This window comes from Rhinolophus ferrumequinum, chromosome 20, assembly GCF_004115265.2.
Source record: "Rhinolophus ferrumequinum isolate MPI-CBG mRhiFer1 chromosome 20, mRhiFer1_v1.p, whole genome shotgun sequence".
Lineage (NCBI taxonomy): Eukaryota > Metazoa > Chordata > Mammalia > Chiroptera > Rhinolophidae > Rhinolophus > Rhinolophus ferrumequinum.
The window spans coordinates 11,630,859-11,648,888 of NC_046303.1; the positions used below are offsets into that span (position 1 = coordinate 11,630,859).

Consider the following 18,030-nt stretch of genomic DNA (forward strand, 5'->3'; position numbering starts at 1 on the left):
GTGAAGTGACATGCCTTGGGTCCTTTGGTGACCAGGTGTCCTGGTCCCTGCCTTGGTCTGGTCTGCCAGCCATGCCTCATCCCTTTGTCCTCCACTCTCTGATGACAAGAGGCTACCTCCTCCTCAGACTCCAGCAAGGACTCTGGAAACTGCCCTCCTTAACCAGGAAGCAAGAGGCTTGGGCAGCACTCGACCCCCCCAGGCACCCAGCACCTGACATGCTCGTGCCTCCCAGCAGGACCTGGGAGGCCAGTGAAGAGACGTCTCAACCCCCAGCTACACTGGCGTCCCAGAAGCCTTCATTCCCGTGGCTCCTGCTTTTCTACTTACCTTCTGAGGTTTCCATGCTCCCCGCCCTTATCCACCCCATCCCTCACCTATGGCCACTGTCCCCAGAGGGAGTGTCCGTCCAAGTGCTCAAAGCAAGTCCTACAGGTGGGGATCTGGGCTCTGCCTTCTCCAGCTCTAGCCCCTCTCCCGGACGCCCCCTGGCCTCACTGCCCTCCTGCAGGTCTCGCTGCCTCTGTCGTCCTCACTGCGTCTTTCTTGACTCTGTCTCCTCCTGAGAACCATCACGGCTGCTGGACCCTGCTCCAGCCACCCCTTGGTCCCATGGCACTGCGGGGTTGCCCTTGCTTCCTTTGGGTCCTGCTGCTGGGACAAGCTGTGTGCTTCACAGGGGCCTTTCTGGGCATGCAAAGCCCATCTGGGCTCCAGCTGCGGGCGCAGGTACCCACCCATGTACAGTCTCACGCTCCCTCCCGGGCCCTACGGCGGGGCTGCTCAGATGCCCCAGAGCTTTAGGGAAATCCCTCTTCACCATCTAGTGGCTGTTCTCAGACCTCACCACCAGGATTCATACATTCGTATTTATACCAACTGTCACAAAATTTAAGTTTTAATGTATGTTTTTTATGGAGGAAGAGACCCGCAAAAGAGCCCAGGCTCAACGAAAGTCATAATGTGGTCCTGACCACCATCATGGTCACTTGGCAGTACCCAGGGCAGTGCCCAGGGTAGGGCAGGAGGTCAGCATGCTCCAGCTATTCTCAGACTGACCCCCCAATAACTAAAGCATATTCCTGGGCTGAGCTGTGTCCCCAGCACTTTCCTCCTTCATGATGAGCCTGCCCTTGACAAGTCACACCTGGCCAGGGTGCCACAGTACAGGTCTAGCTGTCCCTTCCTCCTCCCCCGACAGCGCATGGGCTTGCCTGAGCACGTGTGCCCATGCACACACAGCACACGCTTGCACACACAGCACATGCACGTGGACTATGCACTCACAAGGTACATGCAGTGCACACACATTGGCTGCCTGCACAGCACTTTGCAGCATGCAGGTACGGGTGTATAACACGTGCAAACACGTATGTGCATATGCCAACACATACGCATCCTCACAGGTACACATGTTTTCAAACACACGAGTGAAGACACACATCATGGCCACGAGCCCCTGCACCTCCTAAACCCTCTGCCACGTACCCTGAGCCGCAGCGCCTCAGCACAGTCTCTCTGGCACCTCTGAGCGCTCACACTAGTTGCCACCTATGCTGCTCCTAATCCAGAGCTCTCTCTCATCTCATCTCCTTATCATGGAGCTGTATTTAAATGGTGGAGGGGAGGAGAACTGGGCAAGAGTTGTGCAGCAGTGGGCATTTCTGGAACTGCACGGCTTCATAGTTCCTCTGTTGGGAATACGCTGTCTATTGCTTTGGGTGTTCTAATCTCTCTTCATCCTGAGATGGGACCCGCCCACACACCCCGGGTGGGGATGGAGACTGGGACCTGGGACAGGCCAGCTCTGTGCTCACAGCAGGTGGGAGCAGGCTAAGGGTGCAGGGCAGCTCAGGAGAGTTTCCAAAAGTGAGCAGAACCAGCCGCCATGTGCCAACCCACCAGCCAGTGTCAGGAAGGGTGCGCTGGGACCCGACAGAGCGACGACAGGCAGGGCCACCTATAGGACACCCCCTTGCACTATCTGACTTTCCAGGATGCCATGATACTGTGCACTGGGGCTGGTGGGGGCGAGTCTGGGAGGGCAGAAGGGAGGGTGGCAGGGCCCGCCCTCGTCCCCATTCACTGCAGACCCCTCCCTCTGCGGTGCGGTCTGGGGATTCTATTCATGGGAAGCCAACATTCCTGGAGCCCACAGGGCCAGCAAGATCATCTCACACAGGCGATTGCTGTCTTGCCTAATGAGAAAATGATGACATGGCCCCCTGCCCTGGGCCCCTGGGCCCCTGGGCCCAGCCAGGCTTTGGCTCCCCAGCCCCCAGCCCTGGCAGCCTCGCCCCAACACACACACCTCCTGCTTTGTGCTATTGTTCTACAGGTATGCCCACCGGTCCTGGGAAGTCAACTCACAGGCCCCGTGACCACCCCTGCGGGGCCCTCCTGTCGCCAGGGCTGAGTACCTCTGAACTCCCAGGGTATTAGAGCATTAGGACAGGAGGCCTTCAGGTCCTTAAGACCCTATTGCGTGAAGTAAACTGAGGCCACGTGCTAACGTGGCTTCCTCAGTGCCGTACACAGTGAACCAGTCTCAACGACTCCCCCTTCCCGAGAGGTGGCCAGAAAGGCACGCCGTGGACCAGGAGGACGCGCTGCTGAGTGAGACAGACTCCTTCCTCACCCCCCTCTTCCCTGCACATCCCACCTCTGGGCTGACATCGCTGGGATCCTGAAGAGCCAGGGCCAGAGGGGTTGGGGCTGCAGCGTCTGGAATTCACATTGATCTCGCCTCTGCTCAGGCCTGAAAGAGGATAAATATAGTTCTGGCAGCAGCCTAGGGGTGGGTGAGAGGCCTTCCCCCAAGCCCTCCATGTCTGAGAGCCAGAATGCCCGGAAGTGGCCATTTTTAGAGCCAGCTAGGAAAGAGGGACCCACCAGGCCTGGCTCAGTTGCCTGCTTGCATCTCCTGCTCATCCCCATCATGCCAGTCTGAGGACGAGTGGGCAGAGGAGGAGACCTAGGCCCTGGGTCCCTAGGCTGGTTGGAGGGGTCCCAGACAAATACAAGGTAGTCAGAGCAAAGCCCAGGCAAGGTTATGAGCTGCGGGAGAGGGAGTGATCAGTGAAGACGGGAGAAATCATAGAAGCCTTCCTGGAGGAGGCAGGACTTGGAATCATAGAATCTCAGAAACTGAAGGGATCACAAAGGCTGCCTAAAATGTACATCATCAGATCCGGGAAGCTCCTTGGCACCATCCCTGCCAGAGGGCTATGATGCCTCTTATCTTCTCATAGTGGGACAGCTCAGGTGGTCAGAGAGCTGCTCTTTATATGTCACTTCCCACTGCTGCCTTCAGGGCCACAGACCAAGTGTGTCTCCCCACCCCCAAGTGACAGCTCTTTGGAGAAGGACAGACACAAGGACCCATTTTCCAGAGACTGCCACCTCTCAGGTGGGCCATCCCCAGGTCTTGCAGACCGTCTGTGCTCTTTCCTCATCCTGGTAGCAGTGGGGGGAGGGGTGTCTCAGCCCAGTCCTGTCACACATGACAATCCCACTACTCCAGGAGTGGCCAGGAGCAGCCAATGACAGGAGCCTAACACCTAACACAGGAGGATGGCCTTGGTCCCTGAGGGAGCAGACAACTGGCTCACGGAGGGTCCCCTGTCCTGGGGCACATGCCTACCACCTGCCTCATCCTTACAGATGCCACCAGAGGGCTCCCATGCACCCCCCTCAGAGACCAGACCCTGCCAGAGAGCAGACCTGAGGGCCAAAATCAAAGCCAGGTCTGGTTGGAAGGGGCGGGGTTCAGACTTGGGCGGGGCTGCAGCAGAGGTAAACTCCTCAGGCGGAGAAATCAGGGTGGCAGAGGGGAGAATCACTACAGGTCTTATTTCATGTACCTTTTCTATCTGGAGGATTCCATCAGTGCTTCTCAGACTTCAGTGTCAACATGAATCCTCTGGGGATTAAATGCAGATTCTGGGCTCGCAGGTGTCATCTGAGATTCTACATTTTTATCAAGCTCCCCGGTGAGGCCAGTGCTGCGGCCTCAGGACTCCTGATCTCAGGACTCTGAGCAGCAAAAGAACTGAATTACAGAAAAAGAAAACGCCCAATCCCATTGTCGGTAAGACTAAAAACACACGGACAGGGGGGAAGCTTCTCATGACACCAGAGAGAGATTGCAACGGAGCATCACTTTTCATCTGAGCTTCCTGGAAGTCGTGGCAAGAAGGGAAAGAAATGGTTACTAGCTCTCACTCTATGATAACAGAGACAGCTGCCTGTCTTTGGGAGAAAGTCTTTCTCCCTATTCTCGCTACTCAGGGAATTGATGAAGCAGATCTTACTATCAGGAGATGTGAGAAGCAGGCTGTGTTTTAAGGCACTGCAGGGCTTCCTATGAGAAAGACTGAGCCTGGGCATCTCCCTGGGGTACATGCCTGATGGAGACTCACAGTTTAGGTAACACAGTTCTCCTGGTGCCCACCCTGGGTCAGAGCCCATAGGAGACCATTCTTTCATCACCACTGACCCAGACTCTCACTGGCTCAGGCGCCCCTGACAACAGAGGGACGCCTAGAGCTCTCGTGCTCCACTATGAAGCCCTGGGTGTTCAGGGGAGGGCAGCTGAGGCCTAAGTCTGAGCCTCAGGAAGGGGTGAGGTGGGTCTGTGGGCAGCGGAAAAGCCCCACCTCTTCCCAGCAATCAGGAAAGGCTTCCTGGAGGAGGGGACATGGCAGACAGATTTGTTTATGTAAAGGAAGGGAGGTGGTTTGGGGAGAGAATAGTCTGAGCAGAAAGAGGGATAGGATGGGGTGGGGAGGTTCCCTCACTGCTCTTCTCTCCGTGGCTGGCTCAGATTTTCCCAGGGGGCTGGTGGAGATGGGATGGCACATTGCCCTTCTGCTACCCTGGCACCCAGGACGTCCCGTGTTGGCTATCTTTCTTCGCAACCTGAATCTCCGCTTCCCCTCCCAGGCCCTGCCCACCTCAGAGAGTGACCAGGCTGGCAGTGCAGAGGCTCTGCCCTGGGGCATTCCACACGCAGGGCAGTGTGGATGGGAGCTGGGGCTGAGGGGGGACCTCGGACACGTAGGCCTCTAATGGGACTGTGGGCGCAGCCACAGACAGGATACAGAAGAGGACCCACTTGGTCAGCCTCGTGCCACCTTGGGAAGTCACTGCCCCAACTGGGGCATCTTTACTTGTGAACAGGTACGTTCCTATGAAAGTCACAGACTGGTCATCTGGGCCTGAAGGGGGGTCAAGGAGAGCACAGGGTCACATGGGTGCTGGGTTCTCAGCCTTCCTCACTCACTCCTTCCCGGACTGACCTGGGACACACCCATCTCTTCCCAGCCTCCGTTGTGATGAAAGGGACATGCAAGACCCTGATGCCTTTCCAGAAAAGGAAATGGAAAATCCTTAGACAAATAGTCAAGGTGTGTCTGCGTTAGTGGAGAATAAAGAAAAAAAAAAACAAAACCCAAAAAAACGCTTGGTGATTGCTGTGATTGCCAAAGCCGTCAGGGGCTGGAGGGCAATAGGAAGTGGGGTGTGCAGGATCCACTGGGGTTGGATGGCTGCTCCCACCTTGGCTGACCAGGCTTCCTCCTGGGCAGGGCCAGACAGGAGCTCTGACCCATCCTTTTCTGGGCCGCTCGCGGGGAGAAGACTGAATTGAAGGAAAGGCTGGGCTCCCACACAACAGCTCATGTGTATAGACACCAGGACACTCACAGATATTTCCAGAGCCATGAAGTCTCAGGCCTGGGCTGGTGACAGCAGAGGAAATAAGGGGAGATAGGAGAGAAGGGGTTCCAGGAAGCCCCACCTTCTCCACCCTGCGTGGGGGCTTCCAGAAGGCAGGGGAGCAAGGAGGAAGGACTTGGCACCTGTCATTTGTTAGCCTGCAGGCTCTGGGCGAACACCTCGGCTGTCTGAGACTCAGTGTCCCCATCTGGAAGTGGGAGGTTTGAGCCACTGGCCTGTCAGGCGCTGCACACAGCGCTGGCTGCTGCCCCTGGTCTCTGTCTCAGCGGGGGCCACCGATGAGAATACGGGCCCAGCTGTGCAGAGCCACCTCCTCCAATCACCTCATTTTACAAATGGGGCATCAAATCCCAAGTAGAGGGAGAGGGTCTGAAAGGAACAACTGGAGGGGAAGGCATTTCTCCAGCTAGCTCAGGGGCAGCTCAGGGGCCTGGCGAGAGGGGAGGAAAGGGGAACAGGGATTGCTGTGGGGGGTGGGTTTGGAAAGGTTGGGGAGAGGGACTGACTGATTGTTGGGGTCGGCTGTTACGGCGAGGGGCCAGCCGGCCTCACCACGTCGTGGCATCGCATACGGTCACCCTTCTGGATTCTCGGGGAGTCAGGCCCACCCCAAAGCTTGCACCTGCCCCTCCAGCTCCCAGCAAAAGAGCCAACACCAGCTGGGCTCAGGCGGGGTGCCAGCCCGTGCCCAGCACTGCACCGTTCCCCTCACCCCAACTTCCGGAGGTACAGGAGGTGACTATCCTGCTGTATGGGCAGGGACATGATGCTCAGAGAGGTTTCCATTTTCTTTGCTTTTAACTTAACTTAGGTGACACAACTGAGAAGTTGGGGCAAAGATCTAAACCCAGGTCGTCAAACTACGAGCTCATTACCGCCCCACCCAGCTGCCCAGGCCCCTTTCTCACAGTGCACACCCCACGCAGCAAGGAGCCCCAAAATCCAGAGAGAGAACAGCAGCTGGACAGACGTGGGCCTTCTGCCTACAGGTCCTGGAGAGCCTGGGCCATGGCAGAAGCAGATGTGGAGGAAGTGAGAGCCTCAGACCAGAGCTTGGGAGGCCATTGTCTGCTTTCCTGCCAGAAAGAGTCCTGGTCTTCAAGAGATGAGCAGTTTCCACAATGCCCACGGACACCCCAAATGGGCACAGCTGGGGGGTCTCAGACTCTGAGAATACCGATGGGGCACCTAGGTTCCTCCAAGGCCGCCGTGGGACCGAGAACCCTCCTGCCAGCCTGGCTGTCTTCCAGGTGCACTTGGAGGTGGCCAGGCCCAGGGGAGCCAGTCGGTCCCGTCCAGCTGGCCCAAGGTCACCAACAGTTTGGGAAACAATGGGCAGTGGGTCCAGCCGTGGCCAGAGCCGGAACAAAGGCCTGGGCACTTCCTCTAATTGAGGGCCCCTCCTTCATGGTTTGCCAAGGCAAGGGCAGAGGAAGCTTTCCTCGGGACGTAGAGATGTTTTGCAAAGGCTCTTCCGGGAGAGCTGTAGCCACTAGTGCCAACAGGGGAGCAGGGGAGAGAGGGGCCTTGACGCCAGGCCCGTGGCCCCCCCACCTTGCTGAATCACTGCAAGGTAGGGTATTGAGCTTGCTCCTCCTTTCCGTGACCCTAGCTCAGAAGCTGGCATTTGTCCTCAGACCTACCCTCCACACTGGCTGCAGAGTCTTCTAAAACAGCACTGCCCTGCCCTGAAACCCCCCAGGGCTCCCCGGTGCTCCCAGGAGGCCGCTCGAGCTCCTTCCCCGGACGTGCCGGCCTTCAGGACCCAGCCCTCGTATCCTTAACCTGCCCCCCACCCCATACCCCTGGCAGCTCTGCCCCGGTCACCGTGCCTGGGTGCTTCTGTCCCTCCTCCTTCCCAGCCCTCCCTCAGGGTCCAGCTTCACCTCTCCCCCTCCGAGAAGCTTCCTGGACTCTTGGCAGGTTCCCCTTCTCTGAGCCTTATGCCCCTGATAAAATCCAAGAAGGATGTGAGCCCAGAACTCTGGAGAACGGTGTCAGGAGACCAATCAATAACAGAACAATCCTTCCTTAGACTAAGTTTTCCATACACAGCACCATCTGTTTATACAATCACCCAGACAGAATTGTTAATAGCACCCCCTCAGGTTCAGTCCCTGTGCTGGGACAGGGGACGGGTGAGGCAGAGGGGGCAGGGCCCAGAGATGGTGCCCTGAGAGTACCTACACTGGGCACCCAGAGGTCACAGGGAGGGGGGCGCTTATCACCCAGGGCTCCACTCTGCAGGGAGCTGGGACGTTGCGGAACCTCGCAGATGTCAACAGGCCTTAAAACAGAAAATGCCAGATAAGAGCCTAGGATTGGCTTTATCAGGGGCCACAGGAAAGGCGCCAGGTTTAATCTAAAACCACACCCGGAATCAACAGTTTAGAGAGCTCAGGCAGCTGTTGCCTCCCCACCCTGACACCCAGTGACTGGGGCTTTATGCCTGGGGGTGGGGCAAGGAGGGAGGGCGCAGATGTGGGCCGGGGAGGAGCTTCTTCAAAGAGGGGGAGTGAACCTTGGGTTTCATCCCCCAGGTCCATGGGAGGAGAGAGGGAAGACAGGAGCCCCAGGCCCAGGAATAAGGAAACACAGCACGATGCAGAGGGTGTGTGTGTGTGTGTGTGTGTGTGTGTGTGTGTGTACACAGGCATACTTAGTAACGGGAAACCTGTAGCTGGGTGACCAACAACCTCTAACTGGGATCTGGGCTTGTGAGAGAGAAGCTGACCCAGGGCACTCAGAGGGTGGGGCCCGCACTTGCAGTTGGGTAATGCAGGAGGGCTTCCTGGAGGAGGGGCCTTGAGGGATCGGTGGGATTTGACACATGGACAGGGGGAGTGGAAGGGCAGGAACCAGGTGCAACAAAGCAAAGGCTTCAGGCAGTAAGGGGCTCTTTGGGGAAGCAGCTGCTATGTTCTGGGGTGAGTGGAACTGGAGGAGAGACGGGGGAAACGAGAGGCAGGTTGGAGTCACCCTCCCCCCCATTAGACATAAGATGTTTTCCCTTCAGTAAGACTATCGACTGGAGACCCCTGTGAAGGAGAATTGTCCCAGGAGGGCTCTTAACTAAGGATTACTGTCTGGGCCTCAGTTTCCCCATCTATAAAGAGAGGCCTTCAGTGACTTCCGGAGGACATAGGATTGGTATTTTGAGGGGGAGTGGGCCAGACAGTGGGATAACACACTACGACCGGAGATGGCACGAGAGAAGGGGTGGGAAAGCCAACCTCGGGCTTCTGCCATCACAGAGCGCCCCGCGTGGGGTTCTGCTCCCTCTGCGGTGCAGAGCAGATCTGCTGGAGCAACACACAGGCTCTGGAAGCTTGCCAGCCCGACCCCTGGCCAGCTGACCTGCCCACTCACCCGCCCGCCCCTCGTCCTGCATTAAGCAATCTCCGTATCGCAAATGCCTGGCATTTTTGCCTTGTAATTACAGCTCCCACAGCCCCTGAGGACTGGGCATGACGAGGGCGCAGGGAGGGCTCTGGTGGGGGAAGAGAAAGGAATACCTGCAGAGACTCGGCAGCCTGCACAGGTCAGGATCCTGTAAGGACTTGGTGGCCAGTGAGGATGGTCCCCACGGCATCTGTGACCTCAATGCCCTCCTCACCCGCCTTGCCTGGGAGCACCGCCTGAGCCCCTCGATGTGCCCCCTGCCTCTGCCCCCCTCCCCTGCCAGGGAGAGAAGTCCAAAGCAGAGCTCTGAGCCGTCCTTGTCTCCAGGGAAACCGTTCAGCCCGGGCTCGCCGTCTAAGGCCCTCACTACTGGCTGCCTCCTCTCCTACCCCTCTGGGGCTCCCACTCTCGGGTACCCCCAATGAGACCTACAGAGGTGGACTTTCACAGTCTCTTGGCTCTCACCATTCCTTTCACCTGGAAAGATCTTCCACCCAATTCTCCCCTTGTCAAAACCCTGCCCATCCTCCAGGCCCAGCCGAGATGCTACGGCCTCTCAGGAACCTCCCCGACTCCCCCTGGACTATAAAGAGCAAACACTTACTGAGTCCTTGTGACGGGCCAGACCCTGCTCTCTGCACTTCACGACGTATCGACTCACTCAATCCTCAGCCCAGCCCTGTGGGGAGGTAGTTTTACCCATGAGGAAATGGAGGCCCGAGCAGCTTATGTCAGGTGCTCAGGCCACGCAGGCAGGAGGCAGTGAGCCAGGACTAAGCAAACTCAGGCCCTCTGGTCCCGCTGTAGCTTCTGCCTCTGCGGGCCGATGTGGCACGTCTCCTATATGTCCCTTCAGTGCACTTCTTCACAATGGGGACAACTCCTGCGTTTCCACACTGTCACGCTACAAAACTGCAAGCTCTAGAGCAGAGCTTCTCAAACTTGAATCTGACTCACTGGAGGGTTTTGTTAAAATGGAGCTTCTGATTCAGTGAGGCTGGAGTGGGACCTGAGGGCCTGCGTTTCTAAGAAGCTCTCAGGTGTTGTGGATGCTGAATTGCGAGGCTGGGATCTGAACCAGGGCAGGAAAATCCTTGTGTTGCCCTCGCTTGCTTGGCAGAGCTCAGGGCCTGTGGGAGCCTCGCTAAGACCGGCCGGCCCTTCACCACTGCCTGCCCTCCCGGGCCTGGGCCACTGCTGTCCTTCTGACAGTGGGCCCCACCACAGCCCGTCTTCCCTTCTGGCTCAGACACAGAAACTCGAGGGGTCAGTCAGAGGGGTTCTGGACACACCCCTGCCGTAGGACATCCCCCAGCACCCCTCCGAGTCCTGGCCCAGCTCTGACCTCCTGGGAATTCTTCCAGTCCTGGAAATTGCTCTCCTTACCTGGGCTGCCACAGCTCACAGAGAGCGTGGTGCAAGTGCTTCTGCCAACGTTGGTCCATCTCATCCTCCAACCATGGGGGATGGTGAAGAAAGCACAGGGCTGGCAGTGGGAGAGGCCAGGAACTAGTGAAGACTTGGAGAGTGGCGTCCGTGAGCTGGGGTCCCCACCCCCCAGCCGTGGAGGGGTGCATGGAGCCGTGGAGCTCGGAGGGGTGCATCTCCTCTCCTAAAGCCAAGAGAAGGAGGCTTCAAGAAAACTGCCTGAAAACTTGCCCTGTGTGTCCGCATTGTGGGACTCCCGCTCGGACGTCACTGCTCCCGACGGTGGCTGAGCAGACAGACAGGGTGACGTGGGAAAGGTCTGACCTCCAGAGTTGGGGAGACAAAGATGTGTTTGTGCTTCGTGTGGCTCAAATGTGGATCCTGCAGAAGGCAGACTGGAGTCATCTTGCAAGGGGTGGACTCCCGCATAACCTGCAGGAGGATGAATCGTCTGGGACTCGAGAGAGATCCCAGCGATGAGAAGGCCCCCAGACGAGCCTCCCATAGATGAGGGAATGGGGTTAAGTGTTACCATCAGACTGGTCTTACCGCTCACACTGCCGGAAAAGCAGTGGACTCGACCTGTTCTTTCATCCAGAGACCAAGAAACAAACAGTGGAGAGAAAGAGAATCTGATAAGGAGTAGTACGAAAGGATAAACTGCTTCCTGCTCACACCCCACTGAGGTCTGCTTGTTCAGTGGACCGGCTGCACCAGAGACAGAGTGCTGAGCCCAGGCTGAGCCACTGGGAAGCTACTTACCTCTAGGACATGGTCACTCAACTCTAGGACAGGGCGGGTTCTTAGCCTTTTGAGGGAAAAGAAGGGGATGTTATTCCAAGTTCAAAGCCATGAGGAAAACGTACATGTACACGGAGATTTTAATAACATTGGGCGGAGGCTGTGGACCTCAAGTCTACCCACAGACGTCCTAGGAAACTATGCACCCCGTATGGAGAACGTCCACGTGCAGGGATGCACAGGCCTGTATTTCCTTCTCACAGGTCTGGCCATAGTACTGGGGGTTCGTTCAAAGCTCTGGTCTGGGAGAGGGTGACGCAAGGCTCTGCTCATTTTGCATTCCAGAAAACCCCGGGCAGTGGGCGTCAAACTGCACGTATACCTGTGTCTTGCCTTCCAGAAAACTGTTTTTGTAATTTGTTGGAACTGATCTTCTCGAGCAACACTGGGAATATTTTGATTTCTCCAGCCTGCCAATGGGACCCTGGTCAGGAGGTTAAGTGAGTTTCATTGAAAAGACAGTTTTTCCTTCCCGGGCTGATAAACAAGGCTCCTGCAAGGAAACCACCTTCCTGTGCCTGGTCGCTCAGCTGGAGCAGCCTGTCCCTGGCCAAGGAAAACAAATGCATAAACATTTCAGGGACATATAGGAAGCAGTTCTACTGGACGCCCGCTGTGAATGGCCACTGGAGTTTACACAGCAGACCGCACCGGGGCCTCCACCAGCTTGGACAAAGCAAAGCACTCCCTGCCCTTACTTCCCTCCGGGCCCCTCCCTGCCTCTCCCCACAGACTGACAGTTGGCCATAACTCGTGAACAGCCCACAAAAGCACCAAACAGGCTCTGTAGTTGTCACCACTGAGTGCCAGTTTTGTCCCCTGCATGCCTGGCACTTAAAGAGAAGGGGTCTCCTTTTAGCCAGGACTGCAGAGCTACCCAGCCTCCCACTCCCAGGTAATTTCATACTGAGCTCCAGGCAGCACATGGAGGCTGGGGACCGGCTGCCAGCCTGTGGCTATGGCCCTCTGAGACCTCTCCCTGTGCCAGGGAGTATCGTGTACCCTGGTCCCCACGTGGAAACACCCACCTCTGCAGGCCCCACTCAGAGTCCCGGCCCAAGCGCTCACTGGGCACAGCAGCGACGAGCAGGGTACAGCAGCTCCTGAGGGCTTTGCCATTGTGTTTCTCATAGCTTCTCATGTGGAAAGCCATGTGACAGGCTCCTGGAGGCTGGGGCTCTGCCCCTGGGTGCCCCCCTCAGTCCACTTGTGGGGAGCCAATGCAGAGGGTCCTCAACTTTCATTTTTGACACCTCTCTCTCTCTCTCTCTTTTACCAGCGTCCAGTTGGATTTCTACACTTGCTCATATTCCTTTCCTTTCTGAATTCGGTAGGATATAAATGAATGGAATGAAGGAGGCGTCAACTGTACAATTTTCCCTTCACAAGTGATTGTTGTTCCCATGCCCACCTGCCTACTCCATCGCAGCTCTGCAGTGTGAGGGTCTCCACAGGGTCTGCCCACGCACATTTGCAGCCAGTTCTCGGCACATGCCCCACTGCCGACACACAGAGGGACCACATCCACTGCCTCTGCTCAAGACCCTCTTACTGCCCTCCGTGGCCAAGAGATCCCTCCCTAGAAGGTTCTTTCCCCCATATCCACTTGGCCAGGTCCAGCCTACCCTCCAAGTCCACATGACTGTCCTCTTGGGGCCCCGAAGGAACCCGGGTCTGCCCTGGGATGGGCTCTGGGGGCGGGGGGCAGGGTGGGGGGCGCTGAGCTGCTTCTGGTCCACACAGCTGATGGAGCCCAGTGCCTTAGACTTGGGGCAGAGCAGCAGAAGTCAGGCTAGACCAGAGGCATCGTTTGCCTGCAGAGACCATGGTCACGGGGGCTCTGGGGCCCCTCCAGTCCAGCCACGATCCACGCAGACCTGGTGCTTCCTTCGCAGCAGCAGAACAAATGAGTCTCAGCCCTCAGCATGGGTTTCACTCCTGCTTTATAGAAAGCCACCTACCCGACATAGACATAACGAGTGCCCAGGGTCCCGGGGCTGACCGTATCAGAGGCTTGGCAAGGGGACGGCCCAGCGGGGAGCGAGGGAGGGATGCAGTCAAAAGGCAGCAGGGGCCCCAGCCGCTGGCCTCCTTCCTGTCCTTGGCAGTCACAGCTCAGCTGGGAAGGAGCCACGCAGCAGCACAGTCCTGGGTGGGCCCTTCATGGAAGGGGCAGGGAGGTCCTGGATGCTTCTGCAGCAGTGCTGGCCCGGGTGGGGATGACACCCTTCTGAGAGACGTGTCCCTGCGGCCTGGGGCCCAGCTGTCACTCCTGTGATGAGCGGTGGTGCCACAGGGCTTACACACAGGAAAGCTCAGAGGATGGGGTCTGAGCCGTTCCAGTTCACCGACGCCCCCTTCCACCTACGAGCAGGGGGCCAGAAAAAGAGAGTTAGAGCTGCAGGGCCCGCATGGGAGCCATCCACCTGCAGTTCTTGTCTCAGGGGCTTGGAGGAGTCAGGTGCCACCCTCCCCACCTCGCCCTGCACACACACGCACACTGACACACCACACCCTTACAAAACACAAACGCACCCAAGACCCCGGAGAGCGATGGAGGGGGAGGGCATTCATCCATCCATTCCTGCCACAAGTGTTCAGGACAAAGCTCCTTTGTGCCTGGCTCTGCAGGGGCCCTCTGCTAATGTAATTCACACTCGGCTGAAACCAGCCGTTTTCCAGGGGTGCCTGATGGTGGCACTTTAAAAGTATGTGGGAAGACTGAGATACGGGAACATCCTGGAGCATTCAAGGTGCAGAAGGAAGTCCGGGTGCTGGAGCCCAGAAAGGGGGAGTTGTGGCACAGGCTATGGGTGACGGGACGGGCGGCGCCTCGTGGGACCGGGAGGGCTTGTGAGGATTCTGGGTTTTGCTTTAAGAGGCACGGGGAAGGGAGTGACGGGCTGTGGGCAGTTCAGTAAAACACAGATGTGCATTTTTAATTACTTTATGACACCCTAAGAAGCACGGAGGATAATCAGGCTTAGATATAATTTAACAATAGTTCAATTCCAAAATGAAAGTTCTTGTACATGTAAGCATGACATTTCCCAACATGTGATTTTAATCTGTGGCTGAAACAATTCAGAGGAATCACATTTAAAGCAGATGGACTATTCCTGCAAAATCTGGCATTGGGTATATTAACATATACATGTACCCTAAGATTACAGGAACTAGGAAACAGAGGGTGCCTACCTCCACGGCACGCCAGAGCACAGAGTTTGGGGCTGGGGGGGTTAGAAATGCTTTTCACTGCGTGGGATTTGGGGAGGGAGGGAGATGTTTTCACAACCTGAAGTTTTCCTTCAGGACGGAAGTCAAAATGGGCACTGTTAAAGTGTTAACTGTTGATCTGCATTAGAAAGTCCAGTATCCCTGAAACTGGGACTTCAACAAGGAGGGAGGCAACAGCCTCCCGGCAAATAAGACGGTTACATTTCCCAACCAAAGGCTTAAAAAGCACCAGGGGGTTTCATCACAAACCCCACATTCTTCATCTTCATGAATAACCTAGACTCCCCACTGAATTTCTTTCTCCTTGCTTCTCAGCCTCCTGCTCTTTGTCTTCCTGCAATCTGTGCCTGGCTTAAACTGCCACATCAATCAGTGTCCCTGACTTTTAGGTTAAGGGGGACAGCCTTCCAGAGGCAATGAGGTTCATACACATTCTGTTCTTCCAACTTCTCTTTCCTCTGACTCCAGGCAATTTCCTGGTATCTGTAAACACTGCGTGTGCCCCTGTTGAATATTTTTCATACTTTCCACCATGCCCGTTCCCTTCAAAGGAGCAAAAAGGTTTCTTGTCGTTTGGAGAAAACAGGCTTAGCAGTGATTCTGTGCTTCTTGCTTCCATTAAGAGGTTTAATGCAGGAGATGATATTTGCATATAGCCCATTTTGGAACAATTAATATTGCATTCTCCTCTGAGCTCCACCCAGGGCACTGCAAGGATAGACTTTCCATAACCACTGGGGAATGTGAGAATGTAATGTTCAGCATAATCTTGACACAGCCCTGCCCTGCAATTCACGCCCAAGAAATTTTTATCTGGTCCATATATGAACACTGAATTGCATCTTCTTATTAAAACACTCAGCGTAAAAGGCTGAGATGGGTGGGCGGTGGATATCCTGCTCAGTCAGGAATGTCACACTGTTTCAGGGAACTGGTCCTTCCCACACCAGCTCTGTGTTCTCCTCAGTGTATTTGCTAATGCCCTATGACGCGGAGGAATCTCACCCAAAATGAGGGTGCGTGGCTTTCTGGCAACTGATCCTTTCCTTCCAGCGTGAAAGGCTGAGTGGTATCATTTCACCACCTGAGCCACCTGGCCCCTGGGATTCTTCTGGTCACAAGTGCTCAGAAGCAATTCTGGATGTGCCAAAACGTGTGCAGACATCTCTAGAAGAGGGCTTTTCTCCAGAGTAAGGGTGGGAAGAAGTACCTTTGTAACGTATACAGTATTCGAAACCTAACCAGCAACAAGAGCTACATAATCCTCTTGTGCTTGTCCACAGATGCTGCCTCCCCTACGTCAGCCGTCGTGTTGTGTGAATCACAATGGTCAGCATCACTTGTCCCACTGGATGTAGAAGAACTAAGAGATTCTGTGGCGTCTGGGTGCTTTAGACTTTCTCCTGAGCTGCTGTACATCAGTGGGGAGGCAGACCCAGAGGCATCCGTTAGATGCTTGGGCCACTTAGATGGACTCCATCAGCATTCATCACTGCTTGAAGAGGACACACTGGGACTGTGCCTAGAGACAACGTGAAACGGCGGGGAGAAGTCGCACTGCTCCCAAGTGGTCAGTGCCCACTGCCTGCACTGTTTGGTGCTGGAGCCTGGCGGTGTCCCCAGGTAGCTGACATAGGTGCATTCAGTAGGGAAGATGGATGCGGCTCGGACTTGCACAGCGGAGCAGGTTCTGGAGATAAGACAGGCTGGGAAGACATCGTGCTGATCACAGGTTCTCGGGGACGAGACTGAGCTACCTCTCTACTGGAGGAGGAGTGCTTTGGCCACACGGCACAGGGCTTAATCGATTCTACCACGCAACTCGAGATTTTCAATTCTGTTTCTCTGTTCATCATCGTTGCAGGTTTGGAGTGTCATTAAAAAGCTTTTATCATTCTATCAAGCTTTGTAGGTAAGCATGAACCTCTGTAAGTGTCTTACCAAAGTTTTGGATGCTAGGGCCCCCGGAGGGCAGGAGGGAGGGAGGGAGGACAGCGACAGTCCACCCACAGCCTGGCTCCAGGAAGGCCTCAGGGACCCAGATTTGCAAAGGGGAAACTACTGCCCACACCAGGGTGGTTTCTCGCCCCACCAGTCATGGCAAAAATGAAGGGAAGAGTCAGAAATGGACCAGACTTCCTGTATCCCTTTAAGATCCATCCTCAGCCTGCCCCCCCCCCCCCCCCCGAGCCTTTGCCCCACCCCTCCCGGCTTTCGCCCTACCCTCTCTGAACAGGCAGGTGGAAGTTCCTCCTGTGAGCTCCCCCAAACTGCAAACATCGCAGGTCCTGGCAAAATGAGGTCTGGCTTCAGAGCAGTTGCAAGCCATACCTATCTGCCACTAGATGTTCATGTCACACCAACAGTCATGAGTTGTATGGCCAGCCTATGGGGTTTATGTTTAGTTTTTAAGGCTTTGCACAGAAGTAACTAATCCACCATCCCAGCCAACAGGTGCCAAAGCAGGGAGAGTATTAAAAGCACCAGAGAGAAACAATTCGCAATTTGTGATGGAAAGTCAAAGCAGAGACGTTTTAAAAATGGAAAGAGCTGAGACACGAAACTCAGACACTTTTCAGAAACATTGCCCAGCAGGAATGGTTCTGAAAGTCTGTGAGTTAATTACAAGGACAGTCAGAAGAGCTTTGAACATGCAGTTAGGGACAGTGAAAATAGAAACGCTTCCGAATGGGGCACAGCATCAGGGCACCCTCGTCCAGTGTTAATTCAGGAGGAGGCTGCAAGTGAGTGTAGAGCAGGGTTTCTCCACCTCGACACCACTGACATTTGGGGCTAGCTGATTCTGCGGTGGGGGCTGTCTTGTGCATTGTAGGATGTTTAGGAACCCTCCCTCTCCGCTGTGACAACCAAAACAGTCCCCAGACATTGCCAAATATCGCCCGCGGCACAAATCACCCCAGTTGAGGACCACTGGCTTAGGGGTTGAGCTCTGTCACCGCGCCATGTCCTTGGAGGTAGGGTGGGCTCAGTGTCACGGAGGCCTACCTCCCGGCCACAAAGGAGGCCCTTTCTTCTTGGAGCCATCGCCACAACAGAATGGCAGTTACTGCCTCAAACTGCTTCTCAACACTGATGAAACTGGTGTATTTCAGAGTCGGGGGGAAGATCCCTGATAGAGCCTGGATCAGCAAGGAGAAGAGCGCAGGCCTGGTTTTAAAGCCCCCGTTGCTGACCGGTAAAAATACATCTCAGAATTCAGCAGGACTCAGCTGAGGCCCGCAGACTCCTGTTCTGTGTCCTGCCCCTGCAGCACGGCACTTGGTGCTGGGAACCCAACCAGGTACGAGGGATCCCAGGGCAGGTGTATGCAGGCTGCAGGGCGGAGAATCAGAAGCAGGCCGGCGAGGCAGAAGGAGCACCCAGAGAACGCTCCTACGATGGGTGGGAGGCAAAAAGGATGTC

General features: G+C 55.9%; 1 protein-coding gene and 1 pseudogene across 1 annotated transcript in view; both read right to left on the minus strand.

Moving 5' to 3' along the window:
• Positions 1-13,147: 13,147 nt before the first annotated feature.
• The window catches only part of MINDY4 (MINDY lysine 48 deubiquitinase 4), a 104,024-nt gene continuing 99,141 nt past the window's right edge, over positions 13,148-18,030 (minus strand). The window contains exon 18 of the mRNA XM_033088709.1: positions 13,148-13,734. Within this exon, the coding sequence (XP_032944600.1) occupies positions 13,686-13,734 (49 nt within the window). The 3' untranslated portion in view covers positions 13,148-13,685. The remainder of the gene's footprint in view (positions 13,735-18,030) is intronic.
• Positions 14,731-16,754, minus strand: LOC117012059 (oxysterol-binding protein-related protein 9-like; annotated as a pseudogene).